Source organism: Papaver somniferum, chromosome 4 (assembly GCF_003573695.1).
Source record: "Papaver somniferum cultivar HN1 chromosome 4, ASM357369v1, whole genome shotgun sequence".
Classification (NCBI taxonomy): Eukaryota; Viridiplantae; Streptophyta; class Magnoliopsida; order Ranunculales; family Papaveraceae; genus Papaver; species Papaver somniferum.
In genome coordinates this window covers 95,098,243-95,125,055 of record NC_039361.1, presented here as the reverse complement: position 1 = coordinate 95,125,055, position 26,813 = coordinate 95,098,243, and the positions used below count along the sequence as shown (strand labels likewise).

Sequence of the window (26,813 nt, the reverse complement as noted above, 5' to 3'; positions counted from 1 at the left end):
AAAGATGGAGAAAGTGAAGTGTACAGGTTTCGAGTTTCGACCACTTGGACTGTTAGGGTACCGACCCAACTCGTGCTAAGCCCATGGGTAGAACTAAACTTGAAAACCGGTTGACTAGACGAAGAATCCTATTGACTTATAAACTACCTAATTAAGCCCCATCTACCAATGTGGGACTAAGGTCCCAACATCCAACCATGCTTCCAGATCCAACGTCCTCGTTGCCATTCTAGCGACACTGACCCGGCGGTAGCCCTTTCCTTATGGCGGCTCCACTCGACTATCAGTATTCAATGCAGCGACAACTACGCCCATACATAGGTGCCCCTACACTTTAATCCAGCCTATAGGTCACCCCTTCCGTGGAGCGGGCATGTGTTGTGGTGATTGGCTCTGATACCAAATGTTAGGATACCGATCCCAACTCGTCGTAAGCTCATGGCCTGAACTCAACTCGAAAACCGGTTAACTAGATGAGGGATCCCATTGACTTATAAACTACCCAATTAAGTCCCATCTACCAATGTGGGACTAAGGTCCCAACATGGACCGGTGTTATGGCTCTTCCCAAGCCATTTCCAATTGCCTTTCCACGTCAAGGTCTATCGACAATTCCCATGAACGGGTAATGGTTAGCTATTTTTGAGGGGAGAAACGGGCATTGGTTATTTGGTTGTCCATTTCCTATTATATGACCTCGCATATACAAAGTTTTACCTATATATCACCCACGTTTTCCCTAAGTACCACCCACGCTAGAAAAGAAATAACTTACAAACCTAATTTGAAATGGACGATAAAAACACATCTTCCTCTCTAACTATAACAACCACCTGTAACAGGCGTTGGCGCATTCACAACCTTTAATTAACTAAATTCAACGTAACAGCTTGAAAAAGAAAAAAAAATCAATGTAACCATGTATAGCATCTTAAATCTTTCAAATCAAGAAAAAAAAACATCTTAATCTTATTGAGTTTAGCTTTTAGTTTTAGTTTTATGGTAACTTTAATCTTAATCTAAATCACCAATTTTATTGTATTTTAGAAATTAGATCAGGGTTTAATCTACCTTAGTTTATTTTGATCGATTAGGTTCTATTTTGGTTGGAGACAAATTAAGCTTTGATTTGGTTCAAATTTAGAGAAACTCTGATGACAAAATTTGTTGGATTCCTTTGTAGGAACAAACCCTAGGGCTTTACCAATTTTATATAATATGATTTGAAATTGAAAATTTTGTAATTAAGATTTCATGAATAGTTGTATGTAGTATTATGAAGAGGGGCGATGGTGATTGTGATTATAGTAAGTGGCAGTGATAATGGCTTAATGGAGGGTTAGTGTCTTAGGGCGGTAGTAGAGAAGATGAATTTTCATTACCCATTGTAAACTAGGTCGACACTTATTGTATTTTTGGACCGTGGGTGGTGCATAGGTAAAGTGTGGATGGTATTCAGGTAAAACCCATACACAATTGTATGATTTTTAAACAAATTTTACTTACTCGCATGTAGAACCCACTAAGTTACAAGGTTTTTAATCTAAAAACAGCCAATCGTTATCCTTTTTTCGCATTTTCAAAACGGACAACCATTATCTGTCCGCAAATTCTTCCCACATGGATTGCCGCTCAATAGCGAAGGCTAATGGGAAGAAGAGTTTTTGGCAACGGTTTTTAGAGCTGGGAAGGTGTTAACAAATTGTACGGAAACCAGTAGTGATATTTCGAACCACGGGAGTGGGATAGTGGAATCGGATTGCTGGCTGTCAGGAGAGTTAAATATTTGTGCACACTCCTTTAAAGAGTGTGCACAAACAAATTATTTCAATTAGTTGGTTAGTCTACATCAATCTTCAACTCTTTCATTAATTTTTTTTTCTTTTTTCTTTTTTTTTTTTTGTTATTTTCTTCTTTACATCAGATTCTATCTTTAATTTTAATTAGATGTTTCATTTTCCTTGTAGCTACCTGTTGAATCAATGAAATTGACGCAATGTCTTAAGATTTATACATTATCCATTAGATAAAAGTTATGATTCTTTGAAAACTCATGGTGAAGAACATCAGTCACCTTTGGTTGCTCAGTGTATTCAGAAGTCATTGCGGTAAATATAATTATATATAAAAACTCAGTTTTAATAAATCTCTACAATATGCATTGTAGTAGTCCAATATCAAAGTATTAACTCACACCTTCTGAATCCACCGTATTGCTCCCTCCCGTTTTTCCTAATTACGATTCAGTGAGTTACCTAATTTATAAATTCTCCCGCAATAGTCTCCACAACAACTGCCATCTAAACATGCCAAAATCATGTTCACAATATGTAGAAATTGAAAACATGGGGGTACCAAAATACACCACCACTTTTTTCTTAGGCAATCTGTATGGACAAATTCAATACAACTCCGAGAGTTAAACTCAATCAAGGAATAGTATCTAGAGTTATATGTCTCTTTCTTGCGGTTAGAACGTTTACAGAAACAAGTTCATGAACCTAATCACAGAGAGATTACTTGGACGGTACCAAAGACCAATTGTCCAAGAATCAATCTAGTCGTATCCAACAAACTAGGTCGAATGTATCTACTAAGATTGATCAACGTACAACCTGTGATATTTCAATTATAAAGATAAATAATATAATTCGAAAAAATAAATAACACAGACGCCAGAAATTTTATTAACGAGGAAAACGCAAATGCAGAAAAACCCTGGGACCTAGTCCAGATTGAACACCAAAGTGTATTAAGCCGCTACAGACACTAGCCTACCACCAATTAACTTAACTTCAGACTGGAATGTAGTTGAGCCCTAAAAGATATCCCACTGATTAAGGTACAGTCGCCCTCCTTACGCCGCTTGAGTCCCAGCAGGACTCCGTGCAATTGATTCCCTTAGATGAAGTCACACCAACTAAGAGTTTCTTCAACTCAATTGAAGACTTTAAACCAAATCTTCCTCACACATATTAATTCTATATGTGATTTCCTTTTACAATCAAATAACCTGATCAAAGGTGTAGAAATCGATAGCAATAGACAAAGTCTAGCTAACCTCAAAATCCGGACTTATGTAACCCAAACTGCTGCCTAGATTATTATTCACCTCACAAGTATAAAACCTGTGGGATCAACAAAGTTTGAGACAAAGATAACTTTGATGATTTCTATCTATCTTGATCGATAGAAACAAACAATCAAGATCAGGATACTCGAGTTATCAAGGAAAGATAACTGGACCTGGATTCACGAATGCCTGTAAAGACTTTAGTTGCTAAACCCTAAAAGGGTTAGGAAGAGGACGACTCTAGATACAACTAGGTCACACCAAAAATTAGTGTCGGGATTCAAAGATCTCAGTTGCTTGAATTTTCCCTTTTATAGACATTCAAAGCATAGGTTGCTTTAGGTTTAAGCTAAGATAGCTTTTGAACCAAGCAAACAATATCCACTGTTAGATGATTCTTTGAATCTGATTTACATATACAAGATCTACACTCTGGTTAGGTGAGAGCGTAACCGAACCGTGTACAAATACTATGTTGAACATGGTTAGCCGAAACTAGCCGGTTTGAACTTAAAAGCTTAATCTTCATTTTCATGAACACATAAGACATTAACTCCGAGTCACAAACATGTGATCAAATAAGTCTAGTGATTTTGGAAAATTAATCAAATTCTAATTATCTCGTAGAAATAATTTAAACATATTTGAAAATATAATCGACATGGTTAGTAGGTGTATAACGTACAAACACCATTGTCGTTCGTGAGTCGGTTTAGTCACAGTACGCGTACCGGTTTGTAAACTTTTAACCAAAACTGTTAGAGCATAGTTCGGTTGAACTCACCAAGCGTTGGTATGTCAAGTTTCGTTGTCATATTTTAGTGTGTCAAAACTCATCTAAAGTCGCTTGATTGTAAACTAGAGTCAACTTCGTTTAAGTTAGACTAGAAAGTCTAGGAATGTTGAGACATACAAGTATTACTCCGAAGACCCGAAGAATGTGAAGAAGAAGTGAACTACAACGACAACATCATCCTTCCTTTTGAGGTTAGTAATATTGACTTGAAGTGTTTCATTCCTAACGTATCTTTCAAGTCGTGCTATATTGAAAACATAACTACAAAGATGTATATACTGTACATATTGTATAATACTCTAGTGACATGACATGGTCATATTTGTATGATCATAGTATTAGGGAATTATACTACGAAGTATAACGCCTATCTTTTGAACTTCGTAGATATGACATCGACATAATCTTGTATATACTGTTATGATTATGTGATTGGGTTATGGTGAAGATTTCATTCTAGGAAACAATGTTTTACATTTTTTTAAAGGAAGTACATTCATGAACTTGTTTTATGAATTGAAAGAGAAATCATTAGGCTTATTGGTACGCCTCATTGCAAATCTTTGGATTACCAATATGTGTGAGATGGTAGAACCAATCATAACTTTGTTATGTATCTTGGTACAACTAATCACAAGTGCCTGACTTATGATTTGGTATGACTAGTTTTTATTAATTAGTGTAACCGATCCTAAGTAATCACCATGAGATGGTATGATCGATATTTGTAATTGGTGTGACCGATCCTAGTAATTGGTGTGACCGATCACAGAGTGTTGTGTAATCGATCCTTGTAATTGGTAATCGGTTCTGGTAATTGGTGTAATCGATCCTGGTAACTAGTGAGACCGATCACAAGCAATACCATGAGAATATGGTAACTGGTCCTGGTAATTGATTTAACCGATCCTGGTAACTGATGTAACCGGTCCTGGTAACTTGTGTGACCGATCATAAGTATTTCCATAGTGAGGTATAACTGATTCTAGTGATTGGTATAACTGATTGAACCCATGTATGTGTTTTGATCAAACACATAGTAATCTTGGAATACAGGTGAACCAATTCTAAACTTGTTTGGAAGTGTGGTATAACCGATTCCAAGAATGTAAATCCATGTAAATATGAATAAGGATTTACAGTAAAGAGATGTCATCATAGTTTGAACACATACAGTAACTATTATCATTTATTGTTCAAAGATATTCCGCAGTACTCAAGGAGATTCTATACCGAAATAAATTGAGAATCTTTTATTTAAGGTTTTTGGTTTTATATGCTTTAATTACCAGAAATTAAATGCATATCTCTAGAGAATAAAAATTAGTAATGTGCATTCACTAATTGGAGATTTTTTATTGAGAGATTTCAGAAATTTTGGACAAGCATTTATTGGAATTAGGAAACCGAATTTTGCTATTCAGTGCATATCTTGAGAATAGTTTCGGTTTTGGAAATTCCTTGGTGTCCAAACATCCTTGGTCTATAAATACCTAAGTTTGCATTTCTATCCTAAGATCCAGGCAAACTTTGTTCTTGTTTTTTCTGGTGTAGCCGTATAATCGAAGATGAAAGTATCCTAATTACGTGAAATATCTTACGACAGATCGTTTAAAGACTTCTATGGGATCAAGAAGCTCTACGAGTACCGTTGGTGGGTAACTAGATAATTGCAGTGTTATTAGTTTTCAATTGATTTGATTAACTAACGGTTGTTGAAACTTTGATTGCACCTAGTTTGTTTATTCTTGAGAATCTTCTCTTCTTATATAAGATTCAGTCAAACTAGATCGAAGTATCGACGGGATCTTTAAAACAATTTGTAGATCTATAGACATCTTGTGATAATCCATTGTTAACAGACTCCGTTATGTGTGTGATTGATCACAAGAGATTCAAGTGGTGTTGTGCAGGTGTTTGTTGAAGATCAAAGAAAATTTGAAGACAGGGAAGATTTAGTTCTCATATCTTTGGTGTGCACAAACCTTGATCGGCTGGGTTCCAACTAGAATCGGATTTATTCGATTGATTAGTTGCGTGAGATCGGCATTCTCAATATATCTATTTGAGATTTATTTGGATTGAGTGCGAATATAAACTTGACTACTTTGGTAGTTATTGGATAGATTGATCTAACCAGGCAAAGGAGTTTATTAGATTAAACGGAAGAGCCTTTGCGTATGACTTGAAATATCTTTATCTTGAAAGAATTGAAAGACTTGTTACCAAACAGATTTGTTGTTCCTTTACTGTTTGGAATATGATCCAACGGAATTGTTCCAGTGCGTGCACTCATCGAAGTTGGAAGCGCGGGGATACTGAGGAAACTAAGTGAACTAGGGGAAGTTGTTTGGTCTCAACTATACGAAGTTGGTGTAGATTTTGTATAGCGGCTTAATTCTAAGAGTATTCAATTCTAGACTTGGTCCGGGGGTTTTTCTGCATTTCCAGTTTTCCTCGTTAACAAAATCTTGTTGTGTGGTTTACTTTTTTTTTCCGCAATTATATTTGTTTATATAATTTAAAGTAAATTACACAAACGTTAACTCCGATATACTTGATAGTGATCCTATAGAGTTTGGTTAAGTCCGAACCTATTATCAAGTATCACACTTTGGTAGTCGTACTGTCTCGATCTCGTATCCTTAGACAAATACAAAAAGTGTGAATACCGATTTGTTGCATTGTCTCGACTTTGTCCATAGACGATCACTTTCGGTAAGAGGACTTATAGGTAGATAAATAAAATATTGTGGTGTATTTGGGTATCCTCGTCTTTTCAATTGGTATCAGAGCAGGCAAACACGAAAAGATCTAACAATATGTGTTTGGTGCGATCCCAACCTATAAGAAATGAACTCGAGTTCACATGAATCTATTTCAGTTAACGTACCGCCAAGATTTTATGGAACAAACTATCTATGGTGGAAATCTTCTATAAGATCTTTTATTCAGTCACGAGATTTTAATACTTGGCTATTATTCGTTGATGGTTATAATCGCTCGAAAATACAAGGTTCAGAAACTGAGTTTAACGCATAGTGGATTATTGGCGAAGAAAATGCTTTTGCAAAGCAGAATTCAGATGGTTTGAATGTCATTATACATGATGTAAGTCGCGATCCACAACATCATGTATCCACATGCCAAACTTCACAGGAAGCTTGGAATAATCTTCAGATAGTATTTGAAGGAAACAAATCAGAAAAGGAAGCTAGACTTCAAACTCTCACATCTGATTGGGAAACCTTCGAATGGATGACAATGATACTTTTGAAGAGTTTCATATTAAACTCTCTGAGATAGTAAATTCTTCTTTCTCTCTTGGAGAGACTATTTCTGAAAAGGATATAGTGTGCAAAATTCTCAAGTCATTATCATCTAAGTACAAATCTAAGAAGCATGCAATTATAGAAGCAAATGATCTTTCAACTCTTTCACGAAGCACACTTGTTGGATAGTTGAAGGTATTTGATCATGAATCACAACCTATTCAAGCTAAAGGAATCGCTTTTAAAGCTGAAAAACTTTCCAAACTCTTATGGAGAAAAATAGATTGCCAGATGATTCTGATGAGTTGATTGCAGAAGATTCTGATAATGATATTGAACAATCATTATCATTAATCATTAGACAGTTTCGAGATCTCTTAAAGAAGAGAAATAAGAGATTTATAAAATATGTTCATCGATCTTCTCGACCCCATGATCGAGAACCTGCCAAGAACAAAAAGGATGAAGAAGAAGATGATGAATATCAGCCTCAGTGCTTTAAGTATAAAGGTTTTGGTCATATGGCTAAAGATTGTCCTAATCTTACGAAATACACTAGAATCAAGGTATTAGCTGTAATTCTATACGAGACCTCTGATTCATATGATTCTGAAAAAAGAGGAAACAACTAATATTGCATTGGATGTTGATGGTATTCTTCAATGATTTTGTAGTAAAATGGTTCGTTCAAGACTTGTGAAAGCAGATTTTTTAAACTTAAATTGTATAAATGACTCAAATAAAAAGGTGATGTGAATACTGTAGAGAGACTGGGGCTAGGATTCCACCATTGGTCGATATTAGTGATTTAATAAAACAATAATTTCGCAACTCAACATTCAAATTGATTCTAATAGTTTTGCCTAGACATTTAGATTTTTAAAAGAATAGATGTTAATCCAAGCATAGAATATCAAAACTCTAAAGCAAGCATATTCTATCAATAGAAAATACACCTAACTAATCAAAATCATATAATCCATTTTTAGTTCAATGCAAAAATCATAATAGAATTGCTATAAGTAATTTAAAATAAAAATATATGACTTTCACCGAAACAACAGCTTCCTCCATCGCCCCAAGGATTGGGTTTAGCTCTTCATCATGGAAACACGCTCAAAAGTTGATTTCATTTATGCTCAAAGATGGTTTACAAATGATGAAAGTGTGAGAATTATTAAAATTACAAAGAACGATATGTGTTGACTGTCGCTGTTACTATAGCAAATAAGACTGTCGTGCAACAGTCGTTGAGACTGTAGCTTCTAAGACCCACGGTTGTGTGTCGTTATCACTGTTGATAAACAACTGTCTTGGTTGGTCTGTTCTTCGTGTTCTTCAGCAATGCAGCAGCAGAAATGGCGTTTCCTGCAATTTTGATTTCTCGACTCTCTGTTCGTTCTAAACTGCTCCCCAAACTCTCCCTCCTCTTTTCTGACACCCAAGCACTTCTTTTATACTCGACAGGACCTCAAAATATCTCGATTTAATGCCCAAAATCTTCTCTTTACTCCTCTGCATATTACCTAGATTTCTTTCCCTTTTTAACTCTTCTACGCGTCTGTAAGCTGCCAACTTCTCTTTTTTCGCTCCTACACGCTTATGTTGCATCTAAGCACACTCCAAACAGACACATAACATGTCTTAATGTCTGCAACTCGTGAAAATCATCTTCCGTAAATAAGCTACCCTGTTTATCTTCTCCCGGATTATTTAGCCAATTGCAGTCGAACCAAAGACCCAAACCAATCCTGTTAGGCCCATTCAAGTCAGCACAAAGAGTTTCAGCCGTCGAGTCACTTTAAAACATCTTCAAATTACGAACCCTAAATTCTGCCATAGTCTGTGAGCTTTTCCCGCAAAACTGAAAATTTGAAACGATGAAGATGGTGTCTCCCTAACCAAACTGGGGGTGCGAATAGCAGATGCCCAACTGAGGTGCCCCTTAGTAATTGAGGTGCCCCTTATCCAAAACTGGGGTCCGTTTAGTAGTTGTCCTTCGGGGGTGTTCCACATAATTTTTCGAGCCGATTTTTCCAAAAATGTTTATTTTCCAAAAATACCTACAAACACACAAAACACCAAAATAAGCACAAATCCGAGTACCAACAATACAGAAAATTGAGGACAACTTAGACACAAAAATGTGTATATCAAATACCCCAAACTTATTATTTGCTAGTCCTCGAGCAAATCTAATCTAGAAAATAAAATGACTACACTTAGCACGTACAACAAGCCATTAAACCGCTAGGTGGCCCTAGTGGCGGAGTGTTGTCTCCGGAGGGTTTACCAGAGGTGTACCCATAAAACCTTTACTCCAGACCCTAGCTGTCTTACGCAGAACCTTGGAAGGCACTAAAGAATCTCCTTGGTTGGCATACAAACATTGACTATAGGAGGAAGTACCCTGATGCGAAATTCCAATTGTTGTACACGAATTTGCACTCAGCATACTATAATTCATATAATAGTGACAGAGCTCTACTAAGATAGTTTCTAGACATCATAAACGGAGTCAACGAATCACATGAAAAATTAAGAAGATGGATAAAGAGAAAAATAGATGGTTTAAAGTGAACGGTGTTTCCCATATCTGTCTGAAGTCCTCTGCCAAGATGAATCTATCCTAATGGACTGAGATACCGGTCTGACTAATATCAACACAACTGGCAAATACAAGGGCACCAGTGGTTGATAAACCTAACTCTAGGTCAACACAACTGGCATATACAAGGGCACCAGTGGTCGACTTTATTGAATTTATTCCGGTTGGTCTGATGGTCTGGTTTCAATTTTTTATTTTTTATTTTGGTATCTCAATCACTCTATTTCACTCTAGCAATGATAACAACTTGAATTGTGTGCCCCACCAAATCACTTAAAAAATAAAAACAGAAGGATTAGGATTCAACGAGATATGGAGAAACTACCATGTTTTTTTTTAATTCGAACACCTGAGCTCTGTGCTTTTATGAATAGACTCTTTAGATTTTTCCATCTATTCAGATTGGTTCCTCAACTCTTATAACCAAGATATTCCGATCCACTTAGATTGGTTAGTGCCAACCTTAATATGCATAAATTTCTAGGCTATGGAGTTTATTTATTGCAGCTAAGAGCTAACAAAAAGTTTCTTCCCCACCCCCACACTTAAATCTAACATTTTCCTAAATGTTCTAAAGATGAAATTAAAAGCATGAACAAGAAGAAACTATTACCACTTGATGGATGGAAAAAGAAATAAGGAAGGATATTACCGTAAGCATGAGCGTGGGTGCCTCCCAGGAAATGCTAAATTTAAAGTCTTTAGCTAGACATCAATACCTCAAAAAGGATTGTCACCTTCCAAAGTCATATATCAATAGTCGAAACAATTGTGGGTCCATAAGACCAAATAGAGCTGACACCAGTATGAGACAACTGCACTGGTTCAGAAAAATGAAAAGAAGGAGCACGTCCTCATCTAAGGTTTCTGTCAAGACAACTGGGTTTATCTGCGGCGTGTAATTGAACTTCATATGTGTGTCTCGATAAATAGATTCATCCGAAAAACGGGTCTCTAATACCTGGGTTACCTCTTGGACAGTATCAGGAGGATCGGGTTGCGGAGTCTGAAAAGACTCAAGTAATATCTCAGATGCACAAGGCTCGAGTCCCAAGTTAGGGACTCTAATTAGGGATACGAGACAATCACAAGAACCATCACTACCCCCAAACTTAGGGTTCACAGACAAACCTCTAACTATTGCTTGAATTTCAGGATCTTCAGAGTCCTTAAAATACTCAAGAGATTCTTCTAATTCTCTACCCCCAAACTTAGGGTCATCATTATTCTCAGAAAAACCTGAAACTATTGCCTGAATTTCTGGGTCCATAGGATCTTTAAAATACTCAAGAGCTTCTTCTAAAGATTGATCACATATCTGATCTAAGAGAATGGTTTCCTCAAAATCATCTAAAGAATCTACCAGTAAAGTGTCAAGCCAATTATCCTGAACCAAATCCTGAACTAAAGTTCTAATCATATTTACTTCTTCTAAATCCTCGTTCTCAGAAGGTTGTCTAGTAACATTAAAGACATTTAGTTCAGTGGTCATATTAATAAAGGATATGTTCATAAGCCCAGTCCTACAGTTGATGACAGCGTTAGCTGTGGCTAAAAATGGGCGACCTAAAATCACTGGGATTTGAGCACTTGGGTCCTGAACAGGATGGGTTTCTAGAACAACGAAATCCACTGGATAAATAAACTTATCAACCTCAATCATAACATCCTCTATGACACCACGAGGGACTTTGACAGACCTATCATCTAATTGTAGTGTCATTTTAGTCGGTTTCAACTTACCAAGACCTAGCTGGGTGTATACATGATACGGGAGTAAGTTAACACTAGATCCTAAGTCAAGTAAAGCTTTATCGACCATGTGATTACCAATCGCACAAGATATGGTGGGGCATCCATGGTCCTTATACTTAGGGGGTGTTTGGTTCAGAAGGATGGAACTTGCTTGACCAGATAAAAAGGCTTTCTTATGGACATTAAGCTTACGCTTTCGTGTACAAAGATATTTAAGGAACTTGGCATAAGCAGGCATCTTCCTAATTTCTTCTAATAACGTAATGTTGATGTTCACCTGCTTAAATGTTTTCATTATCTCGTTGAAAGTCGACTCCTTCTTTGTTGGGGCTAACAAATGTGGATATGGGGTTCTAGGCACAAAGGTAGACCTATCAGGAATTTCTTGGGAATCCTTAGAGACTGTTTCATTTTCCTCATCTATGGGCTCCTCTTGGGAAGTAGAAGGTGGAACTACAGTATGTCCACTAGGCATGGCTACCTTATTGTCTACCGTTTTACCACTCCTAAGGGTTGTTATCGAGTTCACATGGTTTGATGATTTCTCACCAGCTAAAGATATTTGATGGACTCCCCTAGGGTTGGGTTGTGGTTGACTAGGAAACTTTCCTTTTTCTCTCAATGTCTCATTTATCTGACTAACCTGGGTTTTCAACTCGGAAATAGCCTGAGAATTAGCCTGACCTATTCTCTTATTTTCTTCTAAACCTTGAGCAACAGATTGCTGAAACTGCACAGTTTCACGAGTTAACAAAGCAAGAGACTCTTCTAAACTCATAATATTCTTATCCGCAGGGTTCTGAAACTGTGTCGGAGCTGAAGGATTCTTAGTATAGCCTAAACCTGGGGGAACCTGAGAGTTACTAGACTGACCTTGATTCTGGCCCTTAGACCAAGAAAGGTTGGGATGGTTTCTCCAGCCAGGGTTATAGGTTTCTGAATATGGGTCAAACTTCTGACGGTTATCGAATCTAGTGTTGTTATAAAGAGCATTGGCTTGCTCCTCAACAGTATGGCCTTCCCAAAAAGGTTCTATTATACCATTATTACCACCTATTGACATTTCCTCTACTTAGAAGAATTTTTTCTGGGGTTCCCTACTATTTTCCAATTGTTGGGTCTTATCGGAGATTTCATTCAAAAATGTCATCGCCTCATCAACAGTTTTATTCTCAAACCTACCTGTGCATAAAGACTCAACCATGGTTGTTGTTGAATAATCTAAACCATCGTAGAGGATCTGAACTAACCTAACCATCTCTAAACCATGATGAGGACATTGAGATATTAAGTCATTGAACCTTTCTAAATACCTATATAAAGATTCTTCCTCTCGTTGAGTAAAAGTACAGATTTGTGTCCTAATAGACGATGTTTTGTGCCTTGGGAGAAACTTCTGTATAAAGGCAGATGTAAGTTGGTCATAGGTTTCAATTGACTCAGAATCCAAACTATACATCCAAGATTTGGCTTTATATTTTAAGGAAAAAGGGAATAACCTAAGTTTCAACGCATCATCACTAAGGTTTTTAATTTTCAGAGTACTACAAACTTCCTCAAATTCCCTAACATGAAAATAGGGGTTCTCATTCTCCTTTTCTAAAAAGATTGGGAGCATTTGTAAAGTCCCAGGTTTGAGTTCATAATATGCCTCAGTTTCAGCTAACTTGATACAAGACGGACGAGAGGTCCTAGTTGGGTTTAATAAAGCTTACAAAGTTGCCACTTCTGGCACTACCAAAGGACTAGGAGTACTTTCTTCACTAATTGTCACGTTTTCAAAGATGAAATTTCCAAAGACAGGGCTCTCAAAAGAAGAGTCTTCGAGCTCCCCGCCTTCACAAGAAGAACTAATAGGTTTATCACTAATCAAACGACCTAGAGTGTTTCTTTTCCAAGCCCGCTCTCTAATAACCTCGGGAAAACACTAGAAAAACAAAAGAAAAAGAAAGAAATCCTAAAAGGAAGGGAAGTTCTATGCAAACACAAACAAGGATGACTCCATCACAGCAAACCTACTGATTTCTAGCAAACAAAAAGCATGATGGCTCCACGTAGATTGTTTCTAGACCAGCTTCTAATCCTTCGAAAGGGAATTCGTTACAATTTAAGCAAACCCCTCTAGAATCAATCCGAGTTCAAGTAAGTTGAATCGAGACGAGGGAAGCTCGGTGGAGCTTTGATACCCAAGGCCTCACCGGCGTTACAAGGCGGCGTATTCAACTCACAGAAACCATCATGAACTTTGAAGCATGCTTAAAAGAGTAACCAATATTTTTCGAATGACTTTCCTATTAAGCTCGTTACCCTATAGGTCTCGTTCTAGTCAAATTTTAGGCTTAGGTTCGCGTTTGGTTTTGTTTTCCTAAGACGGGCAAGAAGGGAACGGTGATGAAACCCGAACCCTTATCTTGTATGGCCAGTCCTTTCCTTTTACTAGGAAATTAAAGCAGTTGTTTCAAATCCTCAGCATATATGCAAACGAAGGAATACAGTAACTCGCTGACAGGGGATTTGCGAGTGTTTCGACAAACTTACCTCCCGTACCAGATGGGGGATGAACAGCTGTAGTCGACTTGGGCCACGACTCCTATGTCATGTACGAACCCGAGGAGCCGAGGTGATATCGTAATCGCCGTCCTTCTCTGCAAACAATTGATATTTAAACTATCCTTCCGTAGGGTTTAAAAAAATAAAAATAAATAAAGTCCCAATGTCCACAGTCCACGGTCCAAAAATATAGTGCAAAAGAAAAGGAAAGTCTAAAATAAAAAAAATAAAAAACTCTAAAGAATAAAAACAAAATAAAATGTCTCTCTTTTTTTTTTATTAATTTTTCTTCTTCTTTTCTTTCGCTTCTTTCGCGTTGCTTTTATTCCAAATCTTTAAGTATTCACTAAAAGCTTTGGCTAATTTTTCCTTCGCCCCAAATTCCAAAATCTGTAAGGAAAAGACAAAATAAAGAAAAACAAATAAAAACCTAAAAAAAAAAAAAATCTAAAACCTCTAGCCTAAAGACAAGTCCGCGTCGGCGGCGCCAAAAATTGATGGTATTCTTCAATGATATTGTAGTAGGATGGTTCGTACAAGACTTGTGAAAGCAGATTTTTTAGATTTAAATTTTATAAATGACTCAAATAAAAAGGTGATGTGAGTATTGTGGAGAGACTGGGGCTAGGATTTCACCATTGGTCGATATTAGTGATTTAATAAAACAATAATTTCGCAACTCAACATTCAAATTGATTCTAATAGTACTGCCTAGACATGTAGATTTAAAAAAAAAATAGATGTTAATCCAAGCATAGAATATCAAAACTCTAAAGCAAGCATATTCTATCAATAGAAAATATACATAACTAATCAAAATCATATAATCCATTTTTAGTTCAATGCAAAAATCATAATAGAATTGCTATAATTAATTTAAAATAAAGATATATCACTTTTACCGAAACAACAACTTCCTCCATCGCCCCAATGATTGGGTTTAGCTCTTCATCATGGAAACACGCTCAAAAGTTGATTTCATTTATGCTCAAAGATGGTTTACAATTTTTTTTTCTCGGTCAAATAAAATTAAAAAAGCGAAAAATTGTACAGGGACTAGGACTTCCTAATGACTAGCCGCTAGTCCACTCACTGGAAAAACTATTTGCAACGATAATAAACCCTTCCAGGCCATTCCACAGATTGAATAAAACCTGGCCTACCCTCAAAAAACTCAAAAATATCCTCAGCCAGCAAACATGCTTGCTTGGCCGAGGCATCAGCTGAAAAATTAACCTCCCTATAGCTATGAATATAACGAACATTGATATAGAAAGACTTCGCAATTTTCCACTTCTGCATAAGCTTCCAAGGCAACTCATCCTTTTGAAAAGCTTGAATGCAACTCTTCGAATCAGAAAGGATACAAATACTCCGCAGATTCCATCTCTTAGCCATAATCGCACCATAAATAATCGCACATACTTCCGCATAGAAATTTGTTTGCCAACCAAGGCCAACACAGAGAACACCAAGCACCTCTGAACTTGCATCACGGAAAACAACACCTGAACCAGCTTGGCCTGGGTTTCCGAAAGAAGCACCATCACAACAGATCATGATTTCATCTTGATTAGGAGGAGTCCAACTAATCTCAATTGGAGTAGACGTTTTGCATGATCTATGCCGCACTTTGAAATAATTCAGAATGCGTAACTCCTCTAAAGTATTATGCATGTGACCTTTCATTCTAATTGAATTATCATGAATAACCTGATAAACTCTCCCTTTAAAGCTCAGCCATTGAACAACCATATTATCAAAATAAGACTTATTACGTAACTTCCATAACTCCGTGAAAATTGCAAGATTCGCAACCAACCACAAGTCCTTTATCATTCTACTTCGACCCTTAGCAGCCTTATACGAGTCCACCAGGTCTTCCTTTGGATCCAGCTTGAAAATTCCAGCCACCCAAGCCCAAATCCTCCTAGCAACCACTAGTGGAAAGTAGCAGTTTCGCGACCGTCAAAGCATGACTTGCTTCGGCCGTCGGGGAAGGGTCGTTGTTTGAGCGTCTTTTCATCTATGACGTGTCTCTGTGGGTCGTTGTGTATATTATATCAACGACCGGTATTAATGGTCAATAAGTTATGACTGACTTCAGCCAGTCGTAGATATAAATCTTAATTTTTTAAAAAAAATAGATTCAGATTGGCTGTCTGGCCTGGCTGAATCTGATTAAATCACAAATCAAACCCAAATTGAAAACCAAATTCAATAAAACTAAAATGAAACTTGTACTCGTAAATTTAAGATGCCTTTTCCATAATCATTCAATGTATTCATTACACAATTTATAAATCAATTACACTTGGATTGAAAATCATATAGATTCATATAAATTCAAATTCTGAATCCAGACCAATACAAATCCTCATAAGTTCAATTCATAGTATCATTCTGAATTCATCTAATACTATCCCCAATAAGTTCAAAGTGTCCTAAAGAAAAGTGCAAAAGGAAAATGATAAACTGTCTGGTATCAAACTAACCCCACACACTTGATACACCTGCAGTAAAATGAACTAACCCAGCACTTCATTATTGTGCACCTGAATCAAAAAAAGTTACAAAAAATGGATTCAGTTGGCATTTAAGTTGCAAAGTTACAGAAAAATTAAATTCTGAGTTCTAGATGTATGGAAGGGTCAAAAGACTACAAGTCCAACAAGGAATAACAATAACCGAAGATTAAAAATACCCCACAAGTCGACATTTTCAGAAAATTTAGAACTAAAATATCTCTGGAAGTTTATACAAATTCCTTGATTTCAGACACTCATCAAATTGAGTCTGCAATATAGTTATTTCAGTGGGAAAATTTCTAGTAATCCTACTACTTAGGCAACCATTGCCAATTTTAAGTTAAATATCAATATGATGAAACTAATCAATCAAGATAGACATGCTCAGTACCTTGTTTGCAACCTGTATTTGAGGCTCTCCACAATCACATGCATAATACATTTGATGAGAGATGGATTCTGAGCTTCAATAGTAACCTCCATGGTTAACAAATGAGTTCTAAAGCATTCTCAGCATTACACACAAACTTGCTTTCCTGCACAGTACACAAACTTAAGCAATCAAGTAATACTCTATATAAGTAAAACAACAAACAACAATGAAGTCTCATTTTCATCACACCCAGTTTATCATTTTCAGCTCAATCCCCCCCTCTTATCAATGACATACCAACCAAAAATAAAGAATAATTGAAATTACTCTGCAATTTTTCATAGAACTAATCAAATATGACAAGATATCATGGGATAGTTACTCATACCCCTTCACTTCCAGCAGCCTTTCATCCCAAATGATGAACTGAGCCCACACTAGACAATCGAGTAACTGCAGCAAAAATAATTTTTCAAAATCAATAAAACCAACAAACAAAGACAAGCTGGCAATTTCTTATAACTTCAAATCAAAGCACAATTAGTTTATTGAAATTGCTCAAAACCCACCTGTGTATCGAAACAATTTGACAATTTCAATTTGAACTGGTATCCATAATTAATCCTAGTAAAGAGTCCGTCAAGTTAAGTCCAGGTTCAACAAGTTTTTTTAGCAGCATCTTGCCACTGAAATAGTTGTATGCCTGCCAACCTGTAACAATCCATCATCCACTATAAATTTTTAATCAGGTGGGAACCTACCATCACTCAAGGGAATTAAACAAAAAGCTTAAGAATTTGCAAAATCAACAGTAAACAAGACAAGAAAAGAGTTATAATAAAAGAACACAAGTCATTGGATAGAGACTTCGAGCTCACCATTGTAGAACCTCAGAAACTGTTTCCCTGCATAACTAAGTGACCACACTTCTCCCTGAATTTTCAGAAAATAAAAAGGTTAATGAACCATCGACCAATAGTTACATAAGAATACTAAGAAATCAATAAAAAAATATGAAAACATGTAGGCTCAACTCATACTTCCATCGAGTTCGGGTAAACCGTACACTAACTTGCTTTCTGTCCAACTCATACTTCCATCGAGCTGTGTGGTCTGTCATGAAAGTTGCATTCACACTACCTTTACATTAAAGATCTCTGCATAGCATGATCCACTGCTTAAACCCTGTAAATACCTTGATCACGTAAGGAACTTCCACAACAAATATGCGATAAACTTAAGGGCCGGGATACTACAATCAAAATTTAGAGGATCCATTTGCATATAACTCAAACTAAAATTCACATTAATCCTTCTCAAGAACAGAAAAAAAAACCAATGAATAAAGAATGTACGCATACAAATGTATCAATATTACCTTAGCATCTGGATGTTCAACTTCTAACATCTTCATAAGCAAACCACATAACCAATGTTCAGATGCATCAATGATAATTTTGTCTTCATCTTAGCCTTGTAACTGTAAGCCATCCTATACCAGCATTTATACCATTATACTTCTTCCCTTGTGTTCTCCTTCAATCTGAACAACTGATGTGTTTGGATTTTGGTTGAACGTTGACCTACAATCACCCCAACAATAATAACCCAAATAAACCAACAAATTGATTGGTCGGAGAACATGTAAGCCATTTAGCATAAGTAATTTGAGCATACAATATTCTGCTAGCCACATTGTTAATATCTCTACAAATATGTGCAAGTACAACTCGAAAGGAATCACTGGAAAACTTTATATCAAGAGAGCTAGCCTAACCAATTTAAGGAATGGTATATAATACAGACCTCAGTTGGCAGGAAAGCTACAGAATGACAATCAACCCAGAACAGTGATCAAGAACAATTGATCGATGTACATTCACTTTGCCATCTGATGATGTCTATTGGGGAATCACAGTTTGACGATGTTTCAACATTCACTTTCTCAAATAGAAGCTCCTGCAAATTAAACACCCTTATCAATATGCAAATTATCTAAGATTGAATCAGCTTAGAGAGCAAACATCATCCATTATACAAACATGCATGCCTCCATCTTCACCAACATGAATCACTGGGATCTACAGAGGAAGCAAAATGCTCTGCAATTCAGACAAAGGCTGCAAAGTAACGCAAGCAACAACATCTGAAAAATGGTTTAAATGTTAGACAATAGAATCACACTTTAATATCTTAACAACTAACCTTTCGAATTGGAAGTCAAAATCTGCAGGAGTGTAAAATCAAATTAACGAACATGAGTTTTAAATCAACCTAATACAATATTTGAAATCCTAGAATCTAAATCTTCTCAGATTGAAGACCGAGAAGTAAAATCTGAAAGCCCTAACAAAACCATGAAAAGCTAGATCTGAATAGATCGAAGAAATCAAAGAACATCTCAAATTTCTCGAAACCTAAAATGAAAAAATTCAACAGTAATCATTATTTATTTGAAGCAGTTAGATTTCGACAAAACCCATAAAGATGAAAACAAAAAAACATGGATTCAATCAAAAAGAAATTGAATTTCAATCGTGAAGAAGCACTGACGAAATCTATTACCAACAGGTTTGAAATCTACTTGAGGGATTTCAGAAGAATCAAGAGAAAGTATTCCCATGGTGCTAGATTTTTAGGTGAGAGATGGAGACCGAGAGCCGAAGCGAGAGGGAGATGAAAGATAACGAGGGGATTTTTTCTTCTGGTAGGGAGGCGATAAAAACAAGAGAGGATTATGACCATAGAAAATGTGGGGCCAGAAAATATATTCATAAGATATACCGTGATCGTCCGCAGCAGAATGGGTCATAGTTAAATGGAAAAATTATAAATATAACCAGTTCTTGAACGACCATTTATTTCTCCGTGTTTTTTTAAGTATCATAGTCGGTCTTCATCCGTTAAAGGTCAAACTACAGTCAACAAGGGTCACGTATGTGGGTCATTTAAACCCCATTCTCCACTAGTGAACTCTGCAATGCTAAGTGATGTGGCTAAGAGTTTCGCAACTTTTCCTGCATAAGCGGCACATAGTAGGCAGGCTCCTACCTGTCTTCTTAATAATATTGTCTTCACTAGCACAACATTGCTTGGCCCAAATCTTCCAGTATTGCACATTCAAGGTAGGGTGCACAACCTGTCTAGTAAACAGATTTGCACAAGGTACAACTTCTGCCGGCATCTTAAGAGCGGCCTTAGCCGACTTAACTGGAAAAACGCCTTTGCTATCTAAATCCCAAATTTTATAATTCTCACCACCAGCAATAACCGACAAGTTTTCCACATCAATATTACAACGAGTCATCAAATCTCTTGTTTTTTCAGGAATAACCCAAACACCATCAAAAGTGATATCACTTACTTTAGCCTTAAAATCATTAGGGCCTTTGGAAGATATGCCAAGTCTTTGCGCAATAGAAAAATCACCACACCAATTATCACAAAACAGGGAAGTATTAGCACCATTACCTATAATTGAGCGTGTATGCTTCTACACAAAATTGTAAACCAAGCGAATTCCAGGAAAAATCGAAGAACCCAACTTATAATTTATCAGATTGCCATTAATCTTAAAGTATTTTGCCTTCAAAAATCTGGCCCAAATCTTGTTTGAATCTCGGATAGAAATCCAAAGCTTCATTAGCATAGCCCTATTAACATCATTTAACTTCTTAATGCCAAGACCACCTTCACGCTTTGAGAGACGTAGATCATCATATAGAACCGTAAAATATTTATGTTTCTCAGCATCCCCGGACGAAAGAAAATTTCTAATAGCCCTCTCAACTTGCTTAGTAACCGTGCATGGCCACTTATAAACAGCCATAGAATGAATAACATAACTAGAAATCACCGATTTAATTAGCACAAGCCTCGCTTGAAATGATAAAAGTTTACCTTTCCAGCCAGGCAACTTGTCCATAATCTTCTCAACCACTTGGCGAACATGAATATGCCGAACAATTCCAGGTTTCAATTGAATACATAAGTATTTATCCGGAAACATAGCTCTCTCCATACCCAAATAGTTAGAAATAGCAATAGCACGAGAAATTCTATCACCTCCAAAATAAAACTTGCTCTTTGCATAGTTTACGCACTGGCCAGACGCACGTTCATACAAAACAAGCATATTCTTCAAATTTTGCAAACTATGAAGATTACCTTTGCAGAAAATAAGGATATCATCCGCGAAAAGTAAGTGTGTAGGCGCCACTCCTTTTTTACTAACCATAACATTCATACTATTATGTTCAAACAACTTGGAAAGATTGCGAATTAAAATATCTTCAATAAGAACAAAGATCAAAGGTGAGAGAGGATCACCTTGACGCAAACCTCTAGTAATACTGAAATAACCTTCAGGGCAGCCATTAATCATGACAGAAATCCGAGTTGAGCTAAGGATATTAAGAACCCACATGCACCAAGAAACAGAAAAGCCATATTGACGAAAAAATTCAGCTATGAAATCCCAACCTACCGTATCAAAAGCTTGAGCAATATCCAGTTTGAGGCCAACATTTCCATGCTTCCTTTCCGTATTGATCTCATTGATCAATTCAGACTCCAAAGCTATATTCTCATGAATGTTTCTACCCTTCATAAACGCCACTTGATCTTCAGAGATCAGCTTATTTAGCACAGTACCAAGCCTGGTAGCCATAATCTTAGTAATGATCTTGAAAAAAAAATTACTCAAGCCAATTGGCCTATAATCTTTAATAGCATCAGACTTGTTATTTTTTGGAATAATAACAATAAAACTAGAGTTAATATCATTGGGAATTTTACGCATAGACCAACAGTTTGCAATTGCATTAAAGAGATCTCTAGAAATAATGTCCCAGCACTGTTTATAGAAAGAACCTGTGAAGCCATATGGGCCAGGCGCAGAATCAGCTCCCAAGTCAAAAACCGCCACTCTAACTTCCTCCAACGATGGAATAGCATCCATATAAGCATGCTCTCATGATCAATATCAAATAAAACTGGATCAATATGAACGTTACCACCATTGAACTTGGCCTGATAATGGTTAACAATGTAATCCTTTATCTCATCCTGCAAAAACAAAGTAGTATCGTTAGAAACCTTAAGATCTGAGATGGTATTTTGACTTCTCCTCGTGCGGATGCTATTATGAAAGAAACGAGTATTTTGGTCACCATCCTCCAATAAAGTTACTCTCGACTTCATCTTAAGCATAATTTCCAACTCCGTTCTCACATCATCAACATCCTTTTTGGCATCCGCAACCCTTAGGAATTGAAATTCATCAGCCGGATCATGATCAAGAAGATCATTCTCAGTTTCAAGCTTCAATTCAGCCTGCTTCAAGCGAAATTGCACATCTCCAAAAATAGTTCTGTTCCAAATCTTCAACACCTCCTTTAGTCTCTTCAGCTTAGAAGTAAAAACAAAAGGGGGAGCACCATTAAGATCCAAACTCCAGTTCTCTTCAACCAACTGCATAAAACCTGGATGGGAAAGCCACATCTTCTGGATTCGAAAAGGAACTCTAGCCGGCCTTGGATTTTCAAAAGCAAACCCAAAAGGGGGGGAATGATCTGATTAAACCCTAGGAAAGGCCTTGCATCTCCAGTTCGCATACTTATAGCACCAAGCATCATTAACAACCGCTCTATCATGTTTAGAAATAATTCTTTGATCTCCACTTCTACAATTAGACCAAGTATATTTCTTACCAATATCATCAGCCTCAACCAAACCATTGTCAGAAATCCAGCTACGAAACTCATTCATATAAACCTCTTTGATCAGCCTTCCACCCTTCTTTTCCTCCATCCGTAAAACGCAATTAAAATCTCCCAACACCAACCAAGGAATATATAAAACCTAAACTCAATTGACGCCAAAGTCTCTTTCTTACCACCGGATTATAGGAAGCATGAACAGCCGTCATGAAATCCCCCGTAAAATTCACAGTAATTGCTTGCTTTGAAGTAGATAAAATATCAGGCCTTAATAGAGTATTCCTCCATAAAATCCAAATATTACCTTTCTCTCCATCAACCTCATTTGTAATAACATCTTCAGAAAAATCAACCAATTTAAGTGACCTAACAAAACATACATTGCAGAAAACATGCGTCTCTGCAATGCAAATTATGTCAGGTTTGTGCAAGAAAGTAAGCTCCTGCAACTTGTCTCTTGCACCATCCTTAGCCAAGCCTTGAGCGTTCCAATAAAAAACACGCATTAATTAACCCTGCTCCTTGAAGGGCTTGCTGAACCCTTATCATCGTCTTTGCGAGTCTGACTTCGACCTCTCCTAACAACTTGGCCATCATCCTCAACCGGCTTGGCACCAGGTTTGCTTTTCTTTTTTGGCGCGGTTTTAACAGCGCCCTTCTTAGCCAAATTATCTAACTTATTCTTCTCATCTAACTCCCTTTTAAGTTTATCTTCCTCATCTTTAGCGGCACTCCATTCCAGTTTTTCAGCCTCAGTCTCTACGTTGCGAGCAGATTGCAAAGAATCTGGCGGCTTTTCCTTAATAGGCAATGCATCAGCTTCAATGCTTTCTTCTTCATATTCACTATCTTCAATACCAGTTTCAAACATATTAGAAGTCTCAAGAACTTCGTCAGTTCGAACTGGAGAGGATCTTCTAGCCGTTCTAGTTGGAGAATTAAAACCATCATCAATTTTTTCCAAAACAATATTAGATTGCAACTCATCTGTAACTAAGAGTGAGTCTTGAATTTGTTGCGTTTGTGAAACATCTTGTTGAGAAACTTCTTGTTGTTGTTTCTATAAGTCCAAAATACCATCTTCTTCTTGAGTACTCTTCTCTTCCTCTTTCCTCTTCTTTGCCATAAGCAATTGTCTAGTATTTTGCAATTTAGCCAATAGAGCATCTTGTTCTATTTTTGCAAGATCTGCAGCTTTAGCCATATCATCATAGACTTTGTAAAGTTCTTCTTCCTCCTTTTCAAGGTCCAAAGAGATTGTAGCAGCATCATCAGCAAGGTCACGCAAAGGCATTGAACCAGCTGTAAGATTAGTGCTAGCGGATTCAGGCCAGGCATGCGGAATGTCTGCAATATTTCCATCTCCAGCAATACTCGAAGATGGACTAGGAATCAGAGTACGACGCCCAGTATGTCTAACTCCTCCAATACATAACCCGTCATTTTTATCCTTGGGATCCAATGATTGTTCTCCTCCTCCTCCTCCAGTGTATACCGGTGGTGGAGGCTTATCTTTTGGCTTAACATATTTTTCCTTCTTCCAATAATCCTTCAGCTCATCCATTTCAGCCTTGAGAGCCGCATGTTTCAATGCATCCTCCTCATCATCATGCAAATTCTCCAAATCCTTATACTTAGCCGATCTGCATTGGGATAATATGTGACCAACTGATTTACAATGATCACAAAAATCTGGCTTATTCAAAAAATCATAATCAAGACGAAAACCCTCCGGACAATCTTCATCATCAATGACAAGCTTAGGCAAAGGTTTTGAAAAATCTATATCCACAAGTATCGCAGCAAAATAACCATATTATACTCTTAATGTTCTCGGATCAACAGCTACAGGCTTGCCAAGGCCACGAGCTATTCGAAATAAGATTTCCTCCTCCCAATATTCAAAGTGAAGATATGGAAAACGCACCCAAACTGTTGCCCTTGAATTTTTTTTCCGATTCAGGATTAAACATTGGTGTCCATGACAACATCTTTAATTGTTGTTCCTTAACTTTCCACGGACCTTCATATCTAACTCTTTTACGATCAACCTAATTGTTAAGCTTAATGACAAAATAACCTTTCACCCATGGAATAAACTGGACTTGGCCTGTTAATTTCCATTGATCGCATAAAGTGCGCTTAACATCTTCAAACTTAGTACCTAGGGTTTTAAAATCAAAACGACATACAATACTGAATTTCCATACTTCTTTGGAACGTCGAATAACATCCTTAGGAATTGTGATCACAATCTCCCCTGTAGAGGCTCGAACCGGAGGATGTGATAAAGAGTCCGCATCAATATTGGACATAACAATTGATTTCTTATTAACTATATTTGCATATGAACTACTCCCATCTTTGGAATTGTCCGCACCATGATTAGGGTTACATTTTTTTAGAACGTAAGTAAATCTTGGCCTTGAACGTGATCGATTCCTATTTCAAGCACGATCATGGCGCTGCTGATTTGGATGGTTGCCCAGATCAGGCGGAATTGATTGATTCAGCGTCATTGACGCTAAATCTTAGCACAAAGAACGCAAGGAGAAAAAAGGAGAGAAAAAACCGGAGCTAGTCCGACCAAACCCTAGGTTTTTTTTTTCAAAGATGGTTTACAAATGATGAAAGTGTGAGAATGATTAAAATTACAGAGAACGATATATGTTGACTGTCGTTGTTACTATAGTAAATAAGACTGTCGTGCTACAGTCGCTGAGACTGTAGCTTCTAAGACCCACGGTTGTGTGTCGTTATCACTGTTGATAAATGACTGTCTTGGTTGGTCTGTTCTTCGTGTTCTTCAGCTATGCAGCAGCAGAAATGGCGTTTCCTGCAACTTTGATTTCTCGACTCTCTGTTCGTTCTAAACTGCTCCCCAAACTCTCCCTCCTCTTCTCTGACCCCCAAGCACTTCTTTTATACTCGACAGGACCTCCAAATATCTCGAGTTAATGCCCAAAATATTCTCTTTACTCCTCTGCATATTACCGAGATTTCTTTCCCTGTTCAACTTTTCTACGCGTCTTTAAGCTGCCAACTTCTCTTTTTTCGCTCCTACACGCTTATGTTGCATCTAAGCACACTCCAAACAGACACAGAACATGTCTTAACGTCTGCAACTCGTGAAAATAATCTTCCGTAAATAAGCTGCCCTGTTTTTCTTCTCCCGGATTATTTAGCCAATTGCAGTCGAACCAAAGACCCAAACCAATGTTGTTAGGCCCATTCAAGTCAGCACAAAGAGTTTCAGCAGTCGAGTCACTTTAAAACATCTTCAAATTACGAACCCTAAATTCTGCCATAGCCTATGAGCTTTTCCCGCCAAAACTGAAAATTTGAAACGATGAAGATGGTGTCCCCCTAACCAAACTGGGGGTGCGAATATCAGATGCCCAACTGAGGTGCCCCTTATCCAAAACTGGGGTCTGTTTAGCAGTTGTCCTTCGGGGGTGTTCCGCATAATTTTTCGAGCCGATTTTTCCAAAAATACCTACAAACACACAAAACACCAAAATAAGCACAAATCCGAGTACCAATAATACAGAAAATTGAGGACAACTTAGACACAAAAATGTGTCTATCAGATGTTAATTTGATTCCCTCTTCTTCTATTAGTGATTTAACCATTTTAAAAATGGACATGTTGTTAGAGTACTGCTCGGTCGAACTCGCAAGCGTTGATATCTCAAGCTTATTTGTCAAGTTTAGTTGCCAAAACTATAAGTCTTGATTTCTAGTCTACTTATAGCTAAGTCTCAGACTAGGATAGAAAGTGTATTTGAGCTCTAGACTCCATGGCGTTCATCATACAAAGACGAAGAACTACTCAAGGAACTGGTGGAACTTCATCGACTAAAAGTTATGTGGAAACTTAAACTTATATATCACTCAAAAGTCTATCTACCTTATCTCTTATCCTGAGACAAAAGTCGTATTGCTATATAGACTTCAATTATACACATTTGCTATTTCGAGCCGAGTTTATCTCGCTTATCTATTTCTCTAAATATGTGTTGATAAGCTTTCGCTTTAGCCAAGTTCATCTTTACAAGTGACGAAAGTCATGTGGATTGTTTCAATCTTTTGAAAATCGCTTTGATGAAAAATGGAGTGTGAATAACCTCTATATAAC

The 26,813-nt window shown here is 37.1% G+C and overlaps 1 protein-coding gene and 1 long non-coding RNA gene across 11 annotated transcripts; both read right to left on the bottom strand.

Annotated features, from left to right (window-relative positions):
* Positions 1-8,542: 8,542 nt before the first annotated feature.
* On the bottom strand, positions 8,543-15,893 carry LOC113272840. The gene is made up of 2 exons (XM_026522636.1): positions 15,291-15,893; positions 8,543-8,752 (listed from the first exon to the last, which is right to left on the bottom strand). Exons 1-2 carry the CDS (start codon positions 15,891-15,893, stop codon positions 8,543-8,545), a joined length of 813 nt encoding a protein of 270 aa, XP_026378421.1.
* Positions 15,894-16,292: 399 nt separating this feature from the next.
* On the bottom strand, positions 16,293-19,660 carry LOC113276145. Of its 10 annotated transcripts, none has more exons than XR_003324083.1 (10): positions 19,521-19,659; positions 18,998-19,101; positions 18,762-18,914; positions 18,334-18,538; positions 17,996-18,140; positions 17,834-17,888; positions 17,525-17,666; positions 17,344-17,408; positions 16,974-17,118; positions 16,293-16,609 (listed from the first exon to the last, which is right to left on the bottom strand). It is a non-coding gene; the product is annotated as an uncharacterized LOC113276145 (long non-coding RNA). The 10 variants fall into 10 exon arrangements; XR_003324079.1 differs by having other exon boundaries at positions 18,998-19,075; positions 19,161-19,658; XR_003324084.1 differs by having other exon boundaries at positions 19,509-19,645.
* Between the last annotated feature and the right edge of the window lie 7,153 nt (positions 19,661-26,813).